The 23,208-nt window shown below is 35.6% G+C and overlaps 1 protein-coding gene across 1 annotated transcript in view; it reads right to left on the reverse strand.

Annotated features, from left to right (window-relative positions):
• LOC111511277 (uncharacterized) overlaps window positions 1-21,199 on the reverse strand; it is a 43,417-nt gene extending 22,218 nt beyond the window's left edge. Inside the window, exon 1 of the mRNA XM_074171271.1 lies at window positions 21,058-21,199. Within this exon, the coding sequence (XP_074027372.1) occupies window positions 21,058-21,060 (3 nt within the window). The 5' untranslated portion in view covers window positions 21,061-21,199. The remainder of the gene's footprint in view (window positions 1-21,057) is intronic.
• Window positions 21,200-23,208: the final 2,009 nt, after the last annotated feature.

Below are 23,208 nucleotides of genomic sequence, written 5' to 3' on the forward strand. Positions count from 1 at the left end.
ACATTATCTTGTCCAGATGAAGCATTGTTATTATACTCGTACTAGTTTATCCAACCAGACCTTCGTGTTTAGGAAGGAAGGAAGGAATATTTCACGAATTTTTACCAATTGAATTGTCTTTGTAACATAGAAGTAGGGACCATTCATGTAATGCATATGAAATGGAAAGATGTGGGTAGTTCTTGGGTTGTAATATTCTAAGTTTCGAGTGTAAATTTTCATGGGCATCATAAAACTCCTTTTCTGATAAATGTCGACAATAACCATAACAATTTACTGGAGTTCATAATCTCTTGTATTTGAGAAGAAGCAAGAAGGCTATTGAGCAGTTGGAAAAGTTCATTTGCAGAAACCAAATTGATTCCACAAACATGAAACAGAAAGAGATAAATCTTTAACCTTTCCTCTAACGAACTAACTTGGTTAGCGAAACAAGCTTCAAGAGACATCAAAATAGGTGAATGAATAATATTACGATGTCATCGATGACATAAGCATATCAAGCTTATTCCGTGACATTAAAAAATCGTAATTCATGAATGAACTGTGTGTATTTTCTATAATGTTATCCAATTTGGTACTGAAGAGCCTTGTGGCAAGTGTCTTAAGGCGAAACATCGGTGTATACCAGTGAGGGTGACAGTGTTCCATGTAAGTGCAATTTATTACCATTCATTTAAAGTAAAACTCATGTGAATGATATCTGATTTTTATTCCATAACGAATGTTTGAAATACAAACTGAGTAGAGAAAAGTATCTTCTGTATAATTCAGTGTTCATATAGAAGTATTTGTTTCGAAAGAATTTTTTCTTTCTGTGTAATTCAATGTTTATATGAAAGTAGCTGTTTCAGGAGGACTTTCTTTCAGTTTGTGTCTGAAAGTTACTTCTTTGCATGATCTACACATCCATGTATAGAGTTACTTATTTTAAAATTGATTACTTCCTTCTTTTCCTTGGAAGATTTCCTCATCCTTGTTTTTTGTATCAAGATGGAGTAGCAGAAAGCCAAAAACTTTCTTTCCCAAAAATTAATCACTCCTAAAAATATAACCCCTTCAATTCACATGATTTTTTTTCTGGTGAGGAAGAAGTCTTTTCGATAGATTCATTCCATACGAGAGATTCAAAATTCTACTTATTATTTGATATATTTGAGTCATCTGTGGCAGATGATACAATCCAATAGCCTCAGGGTATTCTTAAGATCATATGTGGAGGTTTCCAGAAATTTTAAAGAAAATCCCTTTGATATTCCAATAATTTGATAGAACTTGGCGTATTTTTTTTTACTTGTCTCTCCTGGGCTCTTCCATTGGGACGATTAGACTTTGGTTTCGATGTCATAGCCATTCAACAATGAATTGTAACCAGTTATGACCCTCACAAGCAAATCTTATTAGCAATTTTCTTCACTTTCTCAACATTTTCATCTAGTCCAGGATCCCGCTGTAAAATCACTACGTCCATAGCGTAATTAAGCAAACTCAGATTTTTATATACATTCATGAATAGGAGAATACAATAATGACAGGGTGCTAGTTAAAAAGTGGCCGCAAATATTTTTTATTAAAAAAAGGGAGTTTGCCTTAGATACGCGACTGAAGTGAAACCTCCTCAGCTTCATCTATATGTATGTATGTATAGTCGAAGTAAACGGTATTGTGCACATTTAAAGTTGGCGGCACTCTCAGAAAAAACTTGAGGACTTCAATGTTGACTATCATAAAAACATGGAAGCTAATATTTTCGAGGAATGGTTTGAAAACACATCGATCCCAAATTTGGATACGAATAGTGCAAGAGTTTTTGACAACGCTTTCTATCGTTCTCGACAGCTCATCAAAGTACCGAATAAAAATTCCAGGAAAATATTGGCGGCCACTTTTCGACTGGCAACCTGTCATAAATGTATTTTCCTATTCATAAATGTATGTTAGAATTTGAGTTTGATCAACTACGTTATGAACGTAGTGATTTTGCGACGGGATCCTGTACTAATCGGTTGTTGATGTGCTGGGGTGTCCAGGGCGAGCATTGCCATTCAATCTGGTTGACTTTTTGTGAGAAGCTTGTACCACTTTCAAACATTTTTCTGACTCAGAGTACATTCACGACTCTCCTCGTTAGGAAGACTTAACAGATTGTCTCTGGTCTGGATTCCTTGCCATACTGGTCTGGAAGGCAATGAGGCTGCCGACTCCCTTGCAAAGGATGGTACTGCAAGCAGCTTCATCGAACCAGAACCTGTCATTGGCATCGCTTTAGGCTTTGCCAAACAAAGATTGAACACCTGAATGGCAAGAAGATGTATGGTCTTCTAGCAGAATCTTCTAGGATTGGCTCACTCTAAGGCGTTTATTCACCTTTCGAAGCTTGATACCAAACAGTTGTTGGACTACAGTAGGGATTAACTTCGATGTCTAACATGCCTTCTTGCAGGTCACTATCATTTGAATAATCATATGCAGAGACTCGGACTGTCGGAAGACAGTATGTGTCGCTTCTGTTTGGAAAATGATGAAACAGCAGAGCACATACTTTGTGCCTGCCGAACCAAATCAGGTTGTTAGATCTTGGCAGAGCCATACTCTCACCATCTGACCTGAAAGACCGCTCATCATACAAACTAATCGGCTTCGTTAAGAAGCTGGGTTTATTTGGTCGAGTGTGAGTAGGAGTGAGCCACAATAAACCCTTGCGGGTTGCGATAGAGGTCGAATATACCCACTCACTTTGGACCTAACTTAACCTAACAATCACCGTATGTTTTTGAGCTTTCAAATCCATTTTTTACCCAAAATTTGATGAATATTCCTTCATCTATTTTTTTCGATAGCAGAAAACACGTGAAACACTTCAAGGTTTATGCCTCTCAACAACAAACTGAACATGTTGAACAGCTGAAGCTGAAAATATATGTACGAGACGAGTTTGCCAACATGAAAACATTTAAAAAAAAGCTAATCGAATGTATTTAGCCCGAGAAAATTACCTTATTTTTTGAAAATACCTCGTATATCGAGACGTATATCTGGGTTGAACGTGGCAAGTAATAGTTGAAGTTTCCTTGGTTTTCCTATATCTCTGTTGTTCTACTACTTGTCTGACTGAGCACTTTGAGATGAAGTCATATGAGGAATGAACTTATCACAAATATGTTGATAATAATAAAATAACAGATAATAATATCCCTCATCAAAACTCACCCGAAAATAAAGTGAAGGCAGAGCTATGATTTGCTGATAGGGATGGAACTCAACACCCTATCAACAATTTGTTTACATCTAAAGTCTATCCAAATCCAAGATAGAGTGAAACAAAACAAAACCGAAGCGTGATGTTCACGTGATGGCCCAGTGTCAGATGGAAAGGGCAGCGTTCATTGGTGAATTCGTCTTCTTGGTACGAGTTCGGTACCAGGTTGTAATCAGTCGTTTGCGTGTTTGTGTGGCGTGCGTTATAGTGTATTGTTTAAAATTGTTTTCCAAGATGTCCAGTACAGACACTGCTGATGACACTGTGAGCTATCCTCTGAGTCCATCCAGGAAACGATACAAAAAAAGACATTTGAGTGTTGAAATGAAAGAAGTGATTTTAAATGTGTTCAAGAAAGAGATGGAAGATATTGAGACATCGACTGTCGACGAAGTTGTATCGAAAGTTTCCGATAAAATTGGAGTGTGTTGCGCTTCGATTTACAATGTTTTACGGCAATGAGAATGGCAATGTCACATCGGCAATGAGAATGGGTTTGTTGCTGAAGGGCTGTGGTGTTTCGAGTCAAAGAAAACTTGAGATTATCACGAAGAAATAAACGGTGAATCTTTCGAACAGTGGTTTTTCAAAGTTCTACCCCATCTGAAGGATAATGCTGTGATTGTAATGGACAGTGCACCTTATTATTCGCGACGGTTAGAGAAGATTCCGACAACGTCTTCAAAGAAGGTTGAAATCCAAAATTGGCTGCGATCAAAGAATATTAGCTTTGAAGACTCAATGCTAAGAGTACAACTACTAAAAATTGTCAAAGAGCGCAAGCTTGAATACCAAAAATATATATTCCATGAGATGGCAGCAGGCCAAAACAAAATTGTCCTTTGCCTGCCTCCTTACCACTGCGAGCTCAATCCCATCGAGTTGATATGGGCGGATGTGAAGAATTTTGTAGCTCAGCATAACACCGCGTTTAAATTTGCGGATCTCAAAGTACTTTTTGATGAGGCTTTGAAAAGAGTCACAGCGGAGAAATGGGAGAAGTGTGTTCGGCATGTGATATAGGAAGTCGAGACAAAGATGTGGAAGCTTGATAACATAATAGAGGCACAAATCGAGCCACTGATAATTCAGATTGGTGAGGATGACACTAATGATGAAGAGACAAATTCATCCAGTTGAATAATTTTGATTAATATTTCTTTTGATTTTACATAAAATAAAAATTATCAATAAAGAAATGATTACGTCTCTTTTCATATTACGCTTGAGTGCGCTGTGAAAAATCCAATGAAAATCTTTTTATATTACTCATATTATCTGCATTTTTCCCGTTGAACTGCAAAACTTGTGCATTTCACTCGTTATTATAAAAAAGTTTTCCTAAGTATGATATAGCATTTGCGATCAACAAGATGTTGGTTCTGAATACGACCCTGGCCAATTCTTGAGATTTTCAATACCACGTGCGTAGGGCATGTCAATGTTCACATCCACTCTATCTTGGATTTGAATTTGCTTTATATTGTCTATAAAAGTGGAAATGAATCTTTGAAAGTACAGGGGAACAGAGCTGAAATGTTATGTTAGGAAAAATAAGTCAATTTGTCAGAATTCATTTTTACTTCCCTATACCTGTAACATTCCATTCACTTTCGAAGCAGAAAACGTTTCCTTAGTTCACGAGTATACATTGGTATATTCAGATTACAAAAATTGAAAACAGTTTTTTATTTTATATGTTCCCAATAAATGTTGGCAATTATCTCGAAAGAGAAAGTTGTTTAATAGACCGACTGAGTTGTTTTGCCCCAGTTCGTTCCGTATACTTGGGCGTTGGATTTACATTCTCAATACATTCCTTTCAGATATATAGAACCGTTTGTTGTTAGGTGACCAATCTTCAATAAAAAGTTGCCGGTGATTATATTATAAAAAAAAACCTCACGCAAAAAAAAATTACTCAAAATGTTCTGACTCTGGAGGTCAGGACTATTAGACTGTTCCTAGCAGTCTAATAGCAGCTGAATTTTAGAATAGAACTTTATTTTTCCACTAAGAACAATGTCTGAAGATCTCCAGCTGATTCCAATAGTTCGGTTTTCTAAATTTGAATGGAGAGGGGCAAAATTTTTCAAAACTAAGACGTCAACATTTTAATTCTTCAACGAAAACTTTGTTATTTAGCAATACCGTGAAAGCAATCAGCATGATAATACTACGAGTTCATAAAAAAACAACAAACAAAATATCAATTCTCAATTTACATCAAATTTTTTACCTGAATGAGGAGACATTTTAACAAAAACAGTTGTTCGAGAGTATAACCATCAAAAACACAATATTCGGATATATGAACAGAGTACGTGAATAACTAACGTTGAAATCGAAAAGAATATTCGTAGCGTATTCTTCACTTTTTCCGTTGGTTGTCCAAAATAGGCAAAGCTCTATAATTTTGATTATCTACCTTATCAATGGGAAAAACGTCTCGAATCGCTTTTTAGAACTATGGATCTTCATCAAGTAACGGCCGAATCAATCAGAAAAAAAAAATAAATTGTTGGCATTCAAGGTAGAGTTTGTGAGTTTCTCTGAATAGGTGAAGTATGGAGAGATTAGATTTTCGAAAAAAAATGTTCGAAGAGAAATATACTTTTTAGTATCTATGGTAGACTTCCGAAGAAAGGAAGAAAGTAATTGGGTCCAATAATCACAAACCTATGAATATTGAATTACACGAAAATCGCGTTTTTATTCAGCTTGTATTTCAAATATTCGCAAGGGAATTGAAACAGATATCATTCACAGGAAAGTTGAAATGGAATTTCACACACAAAAAAGTCCCGTTCAACTTTTCGATTTGGGTTGTGAGAAATATTCAAGTCGCCTACGTTTTGTCTGATTGGAACTGATTAGATTAAACAGTTTAGTCTTCCTTGATCACTTGGTGACTCAAACACGTGTCGAGGTGTTAAAAATAATGGTTTGGTGCTGAGATTGAACTCCAGTAATATTCATTACTACACCAAAGGTTCCAAACAGTGCATCACAAATTTTAAAGTTGTTGAATTTAAAAGTCAATCCCACATATGTTTTTCATACAATTTCAATATTATATCTAACTGACAAATTTTATAAAAATCATGATTTTGTACGGTGATTTTTCTTATGCAAGGAAATTAAAAAAAACAGATTTGCTATGTGACTTATAGGTACAAATGATAGGATGATTAAAAATATATTAGGTTAGGTTAGGTTGGGTCCAAAGTAAGTGGGTCTATTCGACCCTCCACCGCAACCCGCAAGGGTTTACTGTGGCTCACACCTATTTACACTCGACCAAATAAACCCAGCTTTTGAACGAAGCCGATTAGTTTGTATGGTGAGTTGTCTTTCAGGTCAGATTGTAAGAGTACGGCTCTGCCGAACAACCTAATTCGGTCCCCAGCGGGGACCAAACAGAGGCGACACACTCTGTCTTCCGACAGTCCGAGTCTCTGCATATGATGATTCAAATGACGGTGACCTGTAAGAAGGCCTGTTAGATATCGAAGTTCATCCCTCCTGTAGTCCAACAACTGTTTGGTATCAGGCTTCAAATGGTGAATAAACGCCTTGGAGTGAGCCAATCCTGAAAGATTCTGCTAGAAGTCCATAAATCTTCTTGCCCTCCAGGTGTTCAATGTTTGTTTGGCAAAGTCTTAAGCGATGCCAATGGCAGGTTCTGGCCCGATGAAGCTGCTTACAGCACCCTCCTGCAAGGGAGTCAGTAGCTTCATTGCCTTTTGGGCCAGTATGGCCAGGAATTCAGACCAGAGTATTCTTCTGTTAAGTCTTCCCATCGAGGAGAGTCGTTTTGGCAATTTGCTAGCAATTTAGAAGTTGCTCGGTAGGAGCCAAGAGTTTCCAACGCTGCTTGAGACGCCAGAGACAAGTGCACTAACATAAAAAAAAAATTAAAAATTGCTAATTGAATGAACGTAGCCCGAAAAATTTGAACATTTACCTTACACATGAATTATTGCATTGCTTGAATAAGTATAATCAAAATTTTACTCGCTGAAATACACCCTCATAAATATTGAAAAAAATCGCAGTCATTGGGTATTTTTCATTTGTATTCAATTCGTAATTACTACTAGCTACACAATAAATTATCAGCATCATGAAACATTATCATTCAGTCTCATCGAAATTAGCAAATGTTCTGATATTCTTTTCACAGCTTTATTTGAAATTGTGTTTAGAAACGTATTTCCAATTTGATGAGTTTAGGATGTGGATTAAAATAATATCAGACGAAACAAGGTGAAAAATTATGGAGGTCAATTCGTGTTACGAAATTAAGTGTGTCTAATGGATCGGTTGATTCAAAACGTTTAATAATGCATTTTTAACGTGACTCATTGCGACTCTCCTACTCTTTTGTAAACAAAAGACTACCAAAGCCTACATCAGTCATACACAACACAATGAATATTAATGTCGCCCACCAATCCTTGACTTTGTTTAGTTGTTTTACAAGTTGTGGAATATTGTGGGTGTGACACCTTCATTATTTGTTCGTTACCCAATACTGTCCATTAAACGAATGGCAATAAAATCTAAATCAATTTAAATTTTGTAATTCATAATTATAAAATGCTTATAATATACTTAAAAGAGTTAGAAAGACAGAAATCAATTAGTTATATTAGATAATAATAATGTTACTAATGCACTCAGGACGTAATGAGAAGTGGCATTCATTTTGATTAAAAAAATATGGGTTTGTAATTCAGTCGAATTTGTTATTCAAGATCAAGCGAGCATCTCCTGAGATTTAATTATTAAATAATTCTTGATGAACAAGAGATTTAATACTCTTCCAAAATACAAATCACGAAATTATAAAACAACAACAAAAATCAATCGGCGCATTTGCTTTTTCAGCTGCAGAAAAACCCGGAAAAAATGCAGCACCACATCATCTGAATATCTTGATCTGCCAATGTCCTCTCTCTCATAAAACAAAATGTAGGTTGTCTCCAGAGGCTCCAATAAATTCAATACATCGCCAGAACACTTCGTGACACGACTATCGTCAAACTTAAACCAGTCCGTTTCGTCTTTGACCAAGGCGTAATAATGACCAGATTCAACGCCAGAACCACAGTGAACCATGACTGCATGAAGATTATAATAGTGGTCTGCTAGATTGAAGTGTTCATCTATTTCGACCCTTCGTAAGAATTTGCTGCTTTTGTCAGAGGTTGAGTTATGTTTGAACAGAAATGGGGTTTTCGGAATAGAGTCTTTGGCTAATATTTATTTATTATTGTTAATTTCCTCAGTTTGGACTTCCATTGTCAAATATGATTCTACTATGATTCGAAATCTATGAAAGAACAAATAAAACTAAAATGAATAGCTGAAATATTAATTATATTAAGCAATAAAACGTGAAATGAAAATACAATGAAACCAACGAAATAGACAAAATACGAAATAAAAATGATTATAGAGTTAAAAAAATAAAAAAAAACTTAAAAATATATTCAAAATATTAAAAAAGATTTCAAACCAAGTTACTTCACTACTATTATTTAAAATATGTTTGAGATATGTTTCTCCGTTAACCAGCTGTCGTACCCCTACGAATGACAACCCTCAGAAGCCGAAACATGTGCGAGCTAAGGACTAACGAGATCTTACCTTTTAACGGGTGATTCCTTACAGGGGTTGGACGATAATAAGTGAAAATCGAACCACCGACTAACACTGCGGTCTATTGAGCGAGTGAACAAAGCACCCACGTCGAACCGACCGGCTACCGACCGACCACAATCGCTTGGGATAATGCCTGGACTATTTCTCCGATAGATGACTGTGACCAGGCCGCCAAACGCGGGATATGACTCCAAGAATTGCATTTACCGGATACCCTGTAAGTGCGGTAAATCATATACCTATCGGTGAAACTAAGAGGCCATTGAAAGTCCGCATTGCTGAGCACAAGAAAAACACACGAGGAGAAACCTGGAATAGCACTGGTTTGAGAGTAAGTTCAAAGAAGCTGCATATATGTTGTCCAACGACGCATTCAGCAAAGTTGGCGTAGAGGTACGCAACATATGGAAACCCGTAATCGAGCGGAAAATGGTCAACTCCTGCCAAACGGTCTACTTCCACCAAACGGTCATCTCCTGCTGAACCGGTGAGAGGAAGAGGGAATAGGTGAAAGCGCTCGAATGACCTATAAATAATAAATAGTCATTTCTATAAATAGTCATCTCTCGAAGGAATAGTCCAGTCATCACCCAAAGACGATTGTGGATACTAACGATCACCTCAGTGAAATGTATACCTTTTTATTATACATTGACAAAAATCTACATGATTTCCAAACCGATAATAATTCTGGTTTTTCATCAATATAATTCATAACATTTTAAATATTTTCTTTTTTAACAAACTGCCAACCTCCCTATGGCAGAGTTTACTTTCATTCAACAGCACCCTTCACTTGTTTTCCTCAATAAAAATGAGGGTGTTTTCAATTAATTAACATATTTGATTTTTGGGTTTTCTCATTGAGTTACTTAGGTATAGAACAGCAGATGTCTCTGATCACACTTGCACCATAATAGTTCTCTTTTGTTCCATATTTTTATCATCGACAAACTAACACACTTTTTTAAAGTGAATTACATGACAGCTGTCATTGTCAATTGTTTTTTGTCTCTCTCCTTGTTCTTCAACCACATGGTTTTTACCGGTAATCCATAATTTTGAAACAATTAACGATTTTTAGTAAATTTTATTTCAATATTATTTTTTGTATCCAGAGAGGAGTCAACCTCTTCTAATGTAGTGCACTTATGCTTTGCAATGTTGTTTCATCATCCTTCAAACAAAGACGGCCCTTCTTACTGTTCTTTCCGAAAGTCCAAATGTCTGCAAGTGATGATTCAGAAGACAGTAACTTGTGAGTACGCATGTCAGACAATGTAATCCTGCAAATGTTTGGTAACATACTTCCTAGAATGTATAGATGAAATAGGCCAATCTTAGTATATTTTGCTAGAAGGCAGTTCTATGCACTAAGATGGTGATTATTTTCAGAATGCTGTGACTTTCAGTGCCATCCAGTAGTCTGATACTTTAAGCTCGAGCTAGATATATGCAATTGGTAATATGTACAATTCTGTGAGTTGTCCTTCTAGTCTCCCTCTCAAGGAAGATGTGGAATCGAGGTGGGTCTGAAATAATTGCCATGGCCGCTGATGATGTGGTGCTGTTGTCACCAGAGATAGCCAAGCAAGCTTATCTCTGTACACCAGAGAGCTTCGCTTCCGCCGTTTGCTATAAAGCTTTCAGACACCAGAAAATAGCTGTGACAACCACATATATCCCCACAAATTCTTCGACATGTCCACAGGAACAGTCTGGTTTTGTGTGTAATATTTTCTTAGTGAGCATTCCAGGTGATCAAGATTCCCCTTCTTGGTGAACTGCATAATCAGTATTTCGCTGGGGTATACACAACCATGAGCATCGTCCAGCATTCTTTGAAAGATATTGAAGACTGCACTTCCTGACGTGGTCCTATACCTATTACACGTTCATTTGTATGAGCATGCAGATCTACTTCTCTTTTGTCGAAGACATCAAGCAGACTATCTATTAGAAGCGGTCGCAGAAGGGGAAGGCTATCTACCCTGAGGGTAGCCTCTAATGATCCTGAACCTAATGGCCTCATCTTGAAGAGTCGCAGTTGTTGTTCTATTCACAAGCATGGCATAGATCCAGCCAGTTATGCCTTTTTCAACCAATACTGATTCGATAGATTTGGGTACTGCATTGACAAATGCTTTCCCGGTATCGAGAAATACGGCGCCACTGTAATCTCTTAATTGTTGGGGATAACAGTAAATATTCAAGTGAAGAAAATAACAGTTTGGGAGGTGCTTCCATTTCACACTGTATGTTCAGTTTCCTAGGTTAGAGCGGTACTTTCTATGTAATTATCAGATATTCTCGTGACTAGTAATGTAGATAATATTCATTGAAATGTCAATGTCGATGTGATCTCCATCATATCGTCATTGGATTCCATTTGATCACGTTGTTTTAATTGTTATTGACCTCTGCCTACTCTTTCATCACAATTCCGAGAATAGTTGGAAATCATTGATTCAAACCATTGAAAGCAACGGTTGTACCCTGTATTCTCATATAAATATTGAATGATTCATCTGATTATATTCCCCATTATGGAATTTTCTTCTGAACCTGATACCATATATGTTTATTCAACTGTCCCTTTGCGAGCGAATCAGTTACATAAGCGAGTAATTCTAGTTTCTTTGGAGCTTGTAAAAAAATGAAAATGAAGTGTGGTACCAGCATATGCGTGCATGTAATACAGCTGACATGAATATTTTCAGTATCAGACAGGATATGTGGGAGCAATTTAACTTTGCTAAGCAAAATACCATCTAGTTATTTTGCGAAATGAGGACAATGATGTATTAACATACGGTGTGGATATAAAAAGTCCGTCTCCACTTGAATTTTGAACTGGACAAAATATCATGCCCGGAAAAAATTACATGGAAAAGTTTACTTTTTGATAAGAAAGAAAATAGTGTTAGATCATCCGTCACAGAGAGGGCGCCACTCTTTCTCAATAGAAAAGGAGACTTGTGATATCTTGTTCAATAGATATTCAAATTCTCTATCCAGAACTGTTTCATTTTTGAAAATCGGATCAACCATTCCTGAGTACTTAGCAGTTTCATATCCGTCTTGAGAAAATGAAGATAAACGGTAAATATTAAAAAAAAAACAAGAAGAAGAACTCAAAACTCACTTTTAATAAATGTTCAAAATGTGTCCCATTCACTTCCTGGAAATAATGAAGTCGTTGCTCAGTCAACGCACATACCCATGATGACGTCTGCCGCAGTAGCAGACGAAACGTTTAGTATTTCAAGTTTCACGGCCCACCAGCCCGGATTTTTTCTCTTTAATAATGACTCCGGCCGTGGAAGCCTATATTTTTATAATAATGAAGTATTTTTTTTTAAATGAATTGATGAGGCCATGGTGAATATTTTCTTCTACAGTTGATCCACATCGGCGCTTATGACTAACACAAATTGAAGAACACAACCTGTTATGAATCGCGTTACATTTTTTATTGAAATAATATTGGATCACTCCGTATAATTGTTAGTGTTGATATGTCATATTGAATATTTTGTAACGTCAAGATTGTCATAATAAACCAGAACGTTTTGATTGATCCTATTCTTACTTAGAAGCTATTCCATATCCAAATTAGACGTTTTCACTCACCAGGTAGGTGTTTTTCGAAGACGAACACTGCTGAAGACCTATCTAGATTCTATTAGAAATTTTCCAAATGCTGTTTTATGGCATTAATATTTAATGCTTTGAAATCTGGTCTACCAGTGGATCTTCAATGTTACCGTTAGGTGTTATTTTGGCACAATTACTGTCATCGCAGAAATAACTTCTCAGAAATTTGAAGAACTAGAACTAGAGACTTGCACACACCTCATGGAGACATATGATTTAGATTATTTCCCACAGATGTGGAGCTCCACTCCAAAGGATACCCTGACGCTGTCAGATACTATAAAAAATTATCTGCTTGTTTAGAGACCCGAACATCATCTTGATACTCTAGAACGCCGAAGAATTGGATACTTCTCTTTTTCACCAGATAGTTTCATGGAACATGTCAATCAGTTAGTTGCTTCTTTCTCACTGTAGGTACTCAAGAGTGTTTGATGGACATGTTTTTATCCTATGTTGAAACTGATACTTTCCTCAGTATTGTTTCATGGTGAGCAATGTCCACAAGGTTTTTATGGTGTTGGGTGAATTGCCATTACTTCAACAATGTTTGAAAAATAGGAATATTCTTTACTTTTTCGGCCCTTTCACCTATTTATTAATAAATATTCGTTTCGTTTCTTCAGAAGTCACCTGACGTTGAATATCTCTTTCGAAATCAATCCAACGCGTGTAAGAGTTCATAACAGACGTAGATGAAAATAAAAAATCTCTTCATATTGAAATCTTTTGAGTAAAGTAACGAATAATTACCTAGTTATTATCTAAAGACAATTATGGATACTGGCTTCGTTGGAGTATTTTCTTATTTTGTTTTCAATTGTCTCACTACTCACTACTGTTTAATTTCATTGTATATATGTTATTGACATCTTACTTATTTTTAATAGCAACTTCTGAAACATTTCATTAAATCATTTCCATTTCAGGTGGCCATAATTTCTTTTCTTTATGAATTAGCTTTCTCAAAATTATCATTTCATACTTATAAAAAATGAGAATTGAAACTGTCTATGTTTTTACCACTTTTATTTTTTACTAACTTTACTGCCGTTTCGTCCTATATGGATATTTTCAAACGAATACATTTAATTTATGAGTTTGAAGATGTCCTTTAAGGACGAAACTGCAGTAACGTTAGTTATAAATAAAAGTGGTAAACATAGAAAGTTTCATTTCTCATATTTCATGACGATTTTCTACCACGAAGTAACGGCTATTTCAGACTTATGTTTCATTTCTTTAAATTGTTTTGACAATATCATTAGTTCACTCACACATCTAAATATTTCAGTCCTAGTATGTTGGTATTTCCTTAGTTCTCCTTCTCTTATTTTGAAATATGTTAACAAATTTTCAGACAATGAAAGTCAGAATCATTCATCAAGAAATCTCTCTGAAAATATAACCTGATTTGTGTCTATATCATCCCATGAAGCATTCATCCCAATATATCTTTGTTTGAAAGAGGTTGTTTATGTTGTTTACCGTATCTAGTAGCTTTAGTTTGGTAGTTTACTTCAAGCATTGAATTTGAGCTAAAATCATAAAAACTACAACTGTTAAATTTGAGATGCATGCAACCAAGAAAATAAGTACTCTTCTCAGCGTTAAATTGGAGCTTTAAATACTGGCTAACAGCAATCATTTTTTTTTTTCGTAAAAAAGGCAATGAAATGAAAATAGTCATGATTAGGAGGAGAAATTCAAAATACCGTTGATCAGTTCTTCACGCGTCACATGGCAAGTGTAGAATGGAGCATATTGACGATAATTCCGTGAGTTATTATCACAAGTACCTATCAAAACTGTTACATTAATTTCACTGTTTATTTAATAAATCACTTCACAAATTAATGGAATAGTGTATCACCGGGACTTTCGCAAAACCTAATGAATATCTATACACGTATTTTCTACATCCGACAAAACAGAGCGTGGAAAGTATTAGGAAAAAAACAAGAGAAAATGAAGAGAAAACAAACGTTTACACGGAACAAGATTCCTAAACTCGGTGTAAATCTGTCGTTTCGAAATTTTAGTAGGTATGGTGGAAGTCGATGTCGCAATGCTAGATTGTTACAGGGATATTCATATCTTTAGAATAACAAAATAAGAGTATTATATATATTGAAACGGTTATATTTTTAGAGCCTCTGAAGACACCCTACATTTTGTTTTATGAGAGAGAGAGAGGACATTGGCAGATCAAGATCTTCAGATGATGTGGTGCTGTGGGTTTTTCCGGGTTTTCCTGCAGCTGAAAAGCAAATGCGCCACTGGAATCAATAAAGTCGCCCCGGAGCGCCAATTAATTTTTATTGTTTTTTGATAATTTCACGATTTGTATTTTGGAAGTGTTAATACATTTTCAGGAGTGACTAATTTTTTGGGAAAGAAAGTTTTTGGCTTTCTACTACTCCATCTTGATACAAAAAATGTGGGAATCTTCCAAAGAAAGGAAGGAAGTATCAATTTTAAAATAAGTAACTCTATATAATTTTATTGCATAACGAATTCGACACTTCTCGTTCCCTACAACAGATTCAATATCCGGTGTCTCGTCAATACCGTAAGAGTGCCGCTGGAACGGCAAGCATATTTGTTGCAGCAACTTTGTTCTTCCCCGACAGTTCCGATGATCAAATCTGTCGAAATTTGTGCTGATACTTGCCTCGGAGAGAGTTCTTCACTGCTGTTGCCTCTTGTGTGAGTGTGTGCTGTTACCCCTGTCATAGATAATTCCTCCACACACCCCTACTAGTATAAAGTAGTTGCATTCAATAGTGTCTTTCACGGACTATTGAATATTCCACTCATCGAACAAATCGCTGTCAACAACTCGACTCCATTCTCTCCAAAAATTTACAGAAACAAGCCATGAACCAGATCTATCCAAATTCAAGAAACGATAGCGTTCGCTATAGGATATTGTCATATTTTGGCAAAGCTACCAATAATATCGTTCGTTTTTAAAAAAAAAGAATGCTTGGACGTGGTTTAAGCAAATTTATAAAAAACAATAAAGACAAAACTTCAGTGTCGGATAGATCAAGAGTATATAAGTTAGCTGAATTTGGCTGTTACCCAAAACTTTATATGGGCCAAACTGGAAGAAATTTTTCTTAAAGAATTGAAGAGCATAGAAGTAATTTCTTGAATGAAAAGACCAGTTCCACATTTGCAAACTGTATTTCAGCAGAAGGAAATGAATTCAATTATGACGATGACGTGTTACATTGAGAAGAGAATCGTTTGAAACTCAATCTTTCAGAATGTTCAGAAAAAATAGATTCAAGCATTCAGGTAATTTACTGAACGACTAAATATAATTGAATAACTCTACGTTACTGAATATTTTTTTCACATGTGGAAACTGGTACATAAGCTCAGATAATTTCTTCTTTACAGTTTTATTCAAATGAGATTGTATAATAATAATAATATTTTATTTGCTCAACATTACATAGTATTTAGATGTACAACAGAGTGAGTAACAATAATAGCAAAGAAAACCCATAAAAGGTGGAACCTTGTGCATAGGTATGCTATTAAAACATTAGTCTGGTCTATAAAATGTAATAATGAAATGAAAATAATAATAATAAATGTAATGAAAGTGCAGATATGTATATATGAAAGGGTGTTATGTACACGTTTAGATCAAAGAGTTATACAATGACAATAAAATCTAACAATGAAAGTGAAATGAGTATGGGAGTATAGGTGAAGTTGGGCGCCCACAAAAATATTGATCTATATTTTTCGTTCATTATTTATAAATCTCTTTTGATGTTCACAAATGAAAGCAGTATATTTAAGCCAGTTCGAATTGAATATCTATAAAGGACAGATGACATCCCACTGAATCAACTGCAGAAAAAGACTTCATGACTAGCTGGAATTATATTTGTTTGGTTGTGATACTAAGACGGTTCACATGCCCGTACTGATGATGGGACAAGTACCCCGAAATGTGTCTATCTGTTGGTCGGTTAATCAGAAAATTTGATTTCGAAAATATATGCAGGCAATTAGAGTAATGAGTAATTATTTCGTTTTTGTTGAATAGTAGTATACCAAGTGCCTTGCATTCGATGTAATGAGCATAAGACGGCTTCATACCAACAATTTTCAAAAAAAAAATAGATGGCATAAGTCAAACGATATGCCGACATCCTCAGCAACTTATCTACTAGTGATTCGACAATTCTCCATAACAATTTTCTTCACTATCTCAACATTTTCATCGGTTGTTGATGTGCTGGGGCGTCTAGAGGGCGATCGGCATCATTCACATATTCTCGACCTTCTGTGAAAAGCGTCTACCATTTGTTAACATTCTTCTGGCTCAGAGTGCAATCACTGTATGCCACTGTTATCATTTCAAGGGTTTTTGAACACTTAATGCAATTGTTCTCACAAAATTTGATGCGAATTCTTTGGAAATTCTATAGCAGAAAATCACCGAACAAGCAAAATACTTCTAATTTTTATGCTTCTCACCAACACACTAGATATGCTTAACAGCTGAAACTGTGGGCATATCTTCGAGACGAGTGTACCAATATATAAAATAAAAAATCGCTAATCGAATGTACGTAAAATGGTTTCAAACCCGATGTCACTATTTTTCGGGTATGAAGGCCTTCAAACCCGGAAAATAGTGACATAGAATGCACATAGCCCGCGAAATTTGATCATTCACCTCCTTTTTGAACAATTCACTACATTACTATATTTTGGTACTGTTTGGAATCTTGGTTTGTTGCCATTAAAAAATTTACTGAAGCACCTCTTCATTTCTTCCACCAGTTTTGACATTCAATTTGGAATAATTTTACAATATAAAGCCAAAAGTTCATCACGTCATGATGATGAACGAATAATGAACATTCATTTATATGCTTTAGATTTGGTTTTAGAAAATGCGACGACCTGTCGCCTATCCACTTACTACCTTCCGGATTTGACTTCTACGACAGAAATTCAAAACAATGCCGAAACTTCAGTTCAAATCTGAAAAGCAACGACAACTAGAACAAACGTGACTTGGTAGCCAAATGATGCAAATGGAATCATTATATTCTTGGTTATTTTGTAGCCTCCACATGAACAATGATTAAAGTGGTTTGAGAACCCTGGTGGAGCCTGACCCATTACAAACGGTGCGTGAAATGGCGGAAAAACTGGGCTTTAGTTCCCATGTGGATTTTAATGGTTTAAAACATATTGGAAAGGTCAAAGAGTTCGAAAAGTGGGTGTCCAACGATCTGAACCATCAATATAAATTGTCACGTTTCGAGGTCTGTTTTTCATTGCTTTCGTGCAACCAAAATGATCCTTTCTTGAATCGGATCGTCACCTGTGATGAAAAGTGGATCCTCTATGATAACAGGAGACGTTTCAGACAGTGGTTGGACACTGATGAGCCACTTAGGCACTTCTCTAAGGCGAAAACCCACCAGGAAAGACCATTGTTACTGGACTAGGTAAAAACGGTCTTCGTCGAGTTGATCAATTCCCGAGCACCTTATTGTTATGCTGACAAATTCAATCGACTTGTGTTACGAGCACTGATCAAATGGCGCTTATTTCGATTAAATTGAATAAGTACTACAGTTTCAAGTAAACTCATGAAAACGGACAAAACTTTTGAAACAATCCGAGTGATCATCTACAAGAGGAAGATCAAACTGTTCAATCTTCCTCTCGAAGATGACCCCTTGGTGATCGAAACACGTGTCGAGGTGTTGAAATAGCGGTTTGGTGTTGGGATAAAACTCCAGTAATATTTATTACTACACCAAATGTTCCAAACAGTGCATCACAAGAACCTAATAGTAACTGAAAGGTAGGTCATGGAACCTCTAGCATTCCAAACATTGCTCCCAGAAGTACATCTTTCTAGGCGCTCATTTCATCAAAAGGAGATGAAGTATACCGATTATATGAATTCAATTTCATCTTTTTCTATCTACAATCTCGTCGTATGTCAATTACTGCTTGAGTAGCAACTAGCGAAAAATTTCCGGTTGAATTCATGAGAGTTGTTCATTAATTAGTAACTGAGTTGCTTTGAATTGGTTTTTTGATCTCTAAGGAAGGATTCATACAAGGAGTCGTATATCGCAAGTTTAAAGTCTTGAAAATTCATGTTCTCCATTTGTTACTACTAAAAAGTCACAACTCATGCACATAGATTTCATGGGTGAACATTCATAAGATGATATCTCCGCCAGTGCATGGATGTTGGATGCACTGAAAATTGCTGATTGAGTACTTACGATTTCCTACGATTCAAAACTTTAGACTCAAATCTGGGTGCATGAATCCACCCTAATTTTTGCAATGAACTGGTCCAATTATGACAACATACACTTTACTTACATCGCGTAAACACTGATCATATGACAGAGTCAGTCACTATGTATGCTATATTGATTTCTCAACCATTGCATTTCTAAGAAGTGATGAAGGCGTTTTCAATTTTAGTTGTGAAACTGCTTCTAACTGGTGCCTTTCTCCATTGGCATTCCTTCAACGTACACAAAGTAGTCCACTTTGGCACTTTTGACCTTTGTAAGTGAATAGATTGGGATTTACCAGTTTCATGTATCCCAGAAGTTCGGGCTACTCTTGATTTGTGGGATGTGTTTCATTAGGATCCTACTAGCAATTTATCGAAATCGAGATAAAAACTAGTTCGAACCAGGGTAATTCAACATGGTGTGCTTCAGGGTTCAGTCCTGGGGCCACTGTCGTATATAATCTATAAGAATGATCTGCCTACCTTCTTAGACATCGCAGATGTATTTATGTACGCAGACGACTCAACTTTCTTAATTTAGAAGAGATCAATAGAATGTTAGGTGAGACAATGTCACGAGGTGAAGCACAATACATGATTCATCTGTCAAAATACTAGGATTTCACATAGATTCCAACCTGAACTGGAAAGAATACGTCCAGGAATTGCAAAAAAAGTTGTCCAGAAGTCAATTTTCATTTAGAAATCTCAGAGAAATATTATCAGTTGAAGTGCTGAAAACTTTATACTGCGGTATGGTTCCCTGCCACTTAATCTATGGGGTTTTATTATGGGGCACAAGCTCAGCGTGCCACCAGTTATTGATAAATCAAAAAAAAATGTTAGAACTATGGCTAAGGCTGGACCAAGGGAACATGCCAAACCATTGTTCATCAAAATGCAAATTTTAACACTTCCATGTATATATATATATATATATATATATATATATATATATATATATATATATATATATATATATATATATATATATATATATATATATATATATATATATATATATATTGTGGATACACAAAAAAATGCGAACACTACGGGGTTTGAAATTCACGAGTACAATATCCGCAACAAGGAATTGTATAGACTACCTCGAGTGAACTACACTAAAACAATGAAGCAGACTGACTATCTGCCAATTAAACTATATAATATTATACCGGTGGATTGGAAGACATTCACTACAAAAAAATTTAAACACTATTAAAAAAAATCACTTCTTGTAAATCAACTTTATGGTATTGAAGATGTTTTCTGCCAAATATGGACTTAATATTTAGTACTGTCTATTTAACGTTCTACCTAACACAACGCCCAGTTTCTAGGATTATCCCACTTTTAAAGAATTCACTACTTCTATTTCTACATAGCTTTACAAATTTTATACTACGCCTCAGTCTTGACGTACCTACACAATTATGTTGTGATTTCATCTCATAAACATTTTTGTAATTTTTGAAGGTCAATAAATATCTTATCTTATCTTATTCACAAGATTTGGCACCCTGTAACTTTTTACTGACGATTGAGTAGATGAAAATCGAATCGCTGGGAGAGCTCAAGGAAATACCAAAAAGTGCATATGGGAACTGCTTCAAGAATTGAAAAAATGCTGGTATGAGTGTGTTATTTTTGAGAGAGACCATTTTGAAGGGGACAAAATGGAAATTGTTAAAATAGCAATAGATCATCAACTTCATTCCAAAAGTAAACTTAAGCCTCAAGTGTTAATATTAATGAAAAAATACAATATTGCATTAGGGACGTTTTATAATTGTCATTATTTTTCTCGAAGGGAGAAGACTGTATAGATATCGATTGAAGAACAATTCAAAGATTTTATCTTCTCCCATTAAATTATATTACCAGGAACTATAGATTCAAATTCTGAAACGTCTTAAAATCATCTTTATTTTTCTCTTGAAGTATAATAACTAAATTCACCCACATATTAAACCCGTTTCTCCTTTTAATTGGCGTACATATCTTGGCAGCGGAAGTGTTGAATGAATATGTGAAAGCGAATGGTATCTAATTACCAAAATTCAAAAAGAAATGCACCTAAATTCAGAAACACGTATTTTTTCCCACATTTTTTGATCTGCAGACAACAATGCCGATAAACATTCTCACAGTTACTCACCATCCTAACGGAGTGTAATCCAATTATGAGAGACACACACAATTCAACAATAACCACAAGAGATTGTTAAAGACACAACCACATCACTGCGTGCTGCACAGGTACATGATGTCGTTCTTACCGAGAGAGTGAAAGAGTGGGTTTGGTTGTCGAAGAAAGTCTTCAAGAAGTTGTTGGGTGGGTTTTTATACGCTCCCACGAGTTTAGGGGGCGAGCTGCAAAATGGAATAGTGGAAGGCCCATGTCCACATATCCCGACAGAAAGATCGGTTGTAATTTACAGAGTGCCAATTTGAAAACTTCTTACCATTGATATCTCTGATATCTTCCAGGAAGGAATTCGATGAATCAGGAACACATCGATTTCATTTTCAGAGGCTAACAATTTCGAAGGATATTTTTAATCTTCGCGGTTCAATTCAATGTCAATATAATCTGTGTGATTGAAGTTGAACGAACCAGGGTGCCAACTTTGAAATTCAACAGTGAAAATTATAGGGGTTGTTAAACACAAAAATTCAAGAGTGAAGACCTACATAAATCGAGTTGCTCGTTTGTTAATTTCCATGGCTTCCAACAAATTCAGTTTGTTCCCTTTATTGCATATGTGTAGAATTTTGAGGTTATCTATACTTATTTTGTGTTTTGAGTCTTGAAGATGTTCATACATTGTAGATTGAAATTGTTTTGACTGAAACAATTTCAAAATAAAAACGTAGCGAGAGTGGCCAGTGGCAATTATATTCACGTGTTAATATGAATAAATTCCAATGTTTACTGACGAACAAGAGTGAATGAGATTATAGAGCATATATCAAAATTATATCCGGCTCGAAGGACCAAAATGTTGCGGAATCGATTGAGTTTGGCATGTATCCCCAAAATGTCGGATCAAATCGTCAAAGGTTTTCACCTCACCTGCTCTTACTCTGCAGGTGAGGTGAGGCTGCACCAATCAGCAGCGAATAGTGGTCTGTAAGGGGTTGATTGCTTTGTGGGTATAAAGGAGCACACGTAAATCGGCACTCTGATTTCTGGATACTCAATAGCATCACCGGCTCGTACGTTTTTACATCCGTACTGTCACTCAAACAAATATAAATATCTCGGATAACCCCACTAAATATAGTGGGGTTATCCGAGAACTTAACATAGATTTTTTGTCCAAACAGACGTATTCACGGAGCCTTACGTCGAAATTTCTACCGGTTTGGCCTATATATACTGCAGAGCATTCGCCACACTCTTTTCTATATATACCTGATTTTTTCATCTCGTTTGGGTTTTGCATTAAACAGAGTTCTGCCTAAATTATTGTTCCTAATGAAAGCTGTTGTTATTTCGAAAGTTTACCTGAGTAGTTGATGCTACTATATGTAACTATATTGTGTTCTCTGCAGTTTGGGTATAATTTACTTTAAAGTGTTTTATGAGTTTTACTACAATTTGCTTAATTGTTTTTAGTTCATCTTTTCAGGCAAAGGGATTGCAAAAGCTCTGTGTATCATGGATTTATTGCGGATAACTTATGTGAGAGTGGACTGAAAGAGTCAAAGGGAATTGTACAGTCTGTGAAAGTGTTTTTTCGGTAGATATTGAATTGAAAATGTACTGGTTGGTTTTGATGGTACAAACAGACGGATTATTCAATTTGTAAACTCTCTCAATAGTCTGCATAACAAAATTGAATTCACCGTAGAAATCTAACAAAACAAGTAGCTTAATTTTTTAGATTTGAATATTTCAAAAGTCAATTATGGTACAAATCAATTAAAAACCAGAAATATATACCCCTAAACGAGCAACTCAATTTATGTAGGTTTCCACTCTTGAATTTATAAGTTTAATAACAGCTATGATCTTCAGTGTTGAATTTTAAAGTTGGTACCCTGGTTCTTTTAACTACCTTTGAAATTTCACATTTTAGTTTTATACTTGATAATGCGGTTAAACCCGAAACCGGTCGTATAAATAAAATTAACAAGTGGTGATTAGACGAAAGTGTTTTTATTCATTTCATTAAAGTGATCAATATAATCCTAAATGTGAAGGATTTCAAGGGTTTTCAATTCCATTTCCTGGTTCCTCAATTTATTATCTTTGAACAGTATATCAAAAAATTTGAAACTTCCCCCACCTGAAGTGATGGTT

This window comes from Leptinotarsa decemlineata, unplaced genomic scaffold (assembly GCF_025532065.1).
Source record: "Leptinotarsa decemlineata unplaced genomic scaffold, Ldec_3_MD MMD2_tig00000010_RagTag_RagTag, whole genome shotgun sequence".
Classification (NCBI taxonomy): domain Eukaryota; kingdom Metazoa; phylum Arthropoda; class Insecta; order Coleoptera; family Chrysomelidae; genus Leptinotarsa; species Leptinotarsa decemlineata.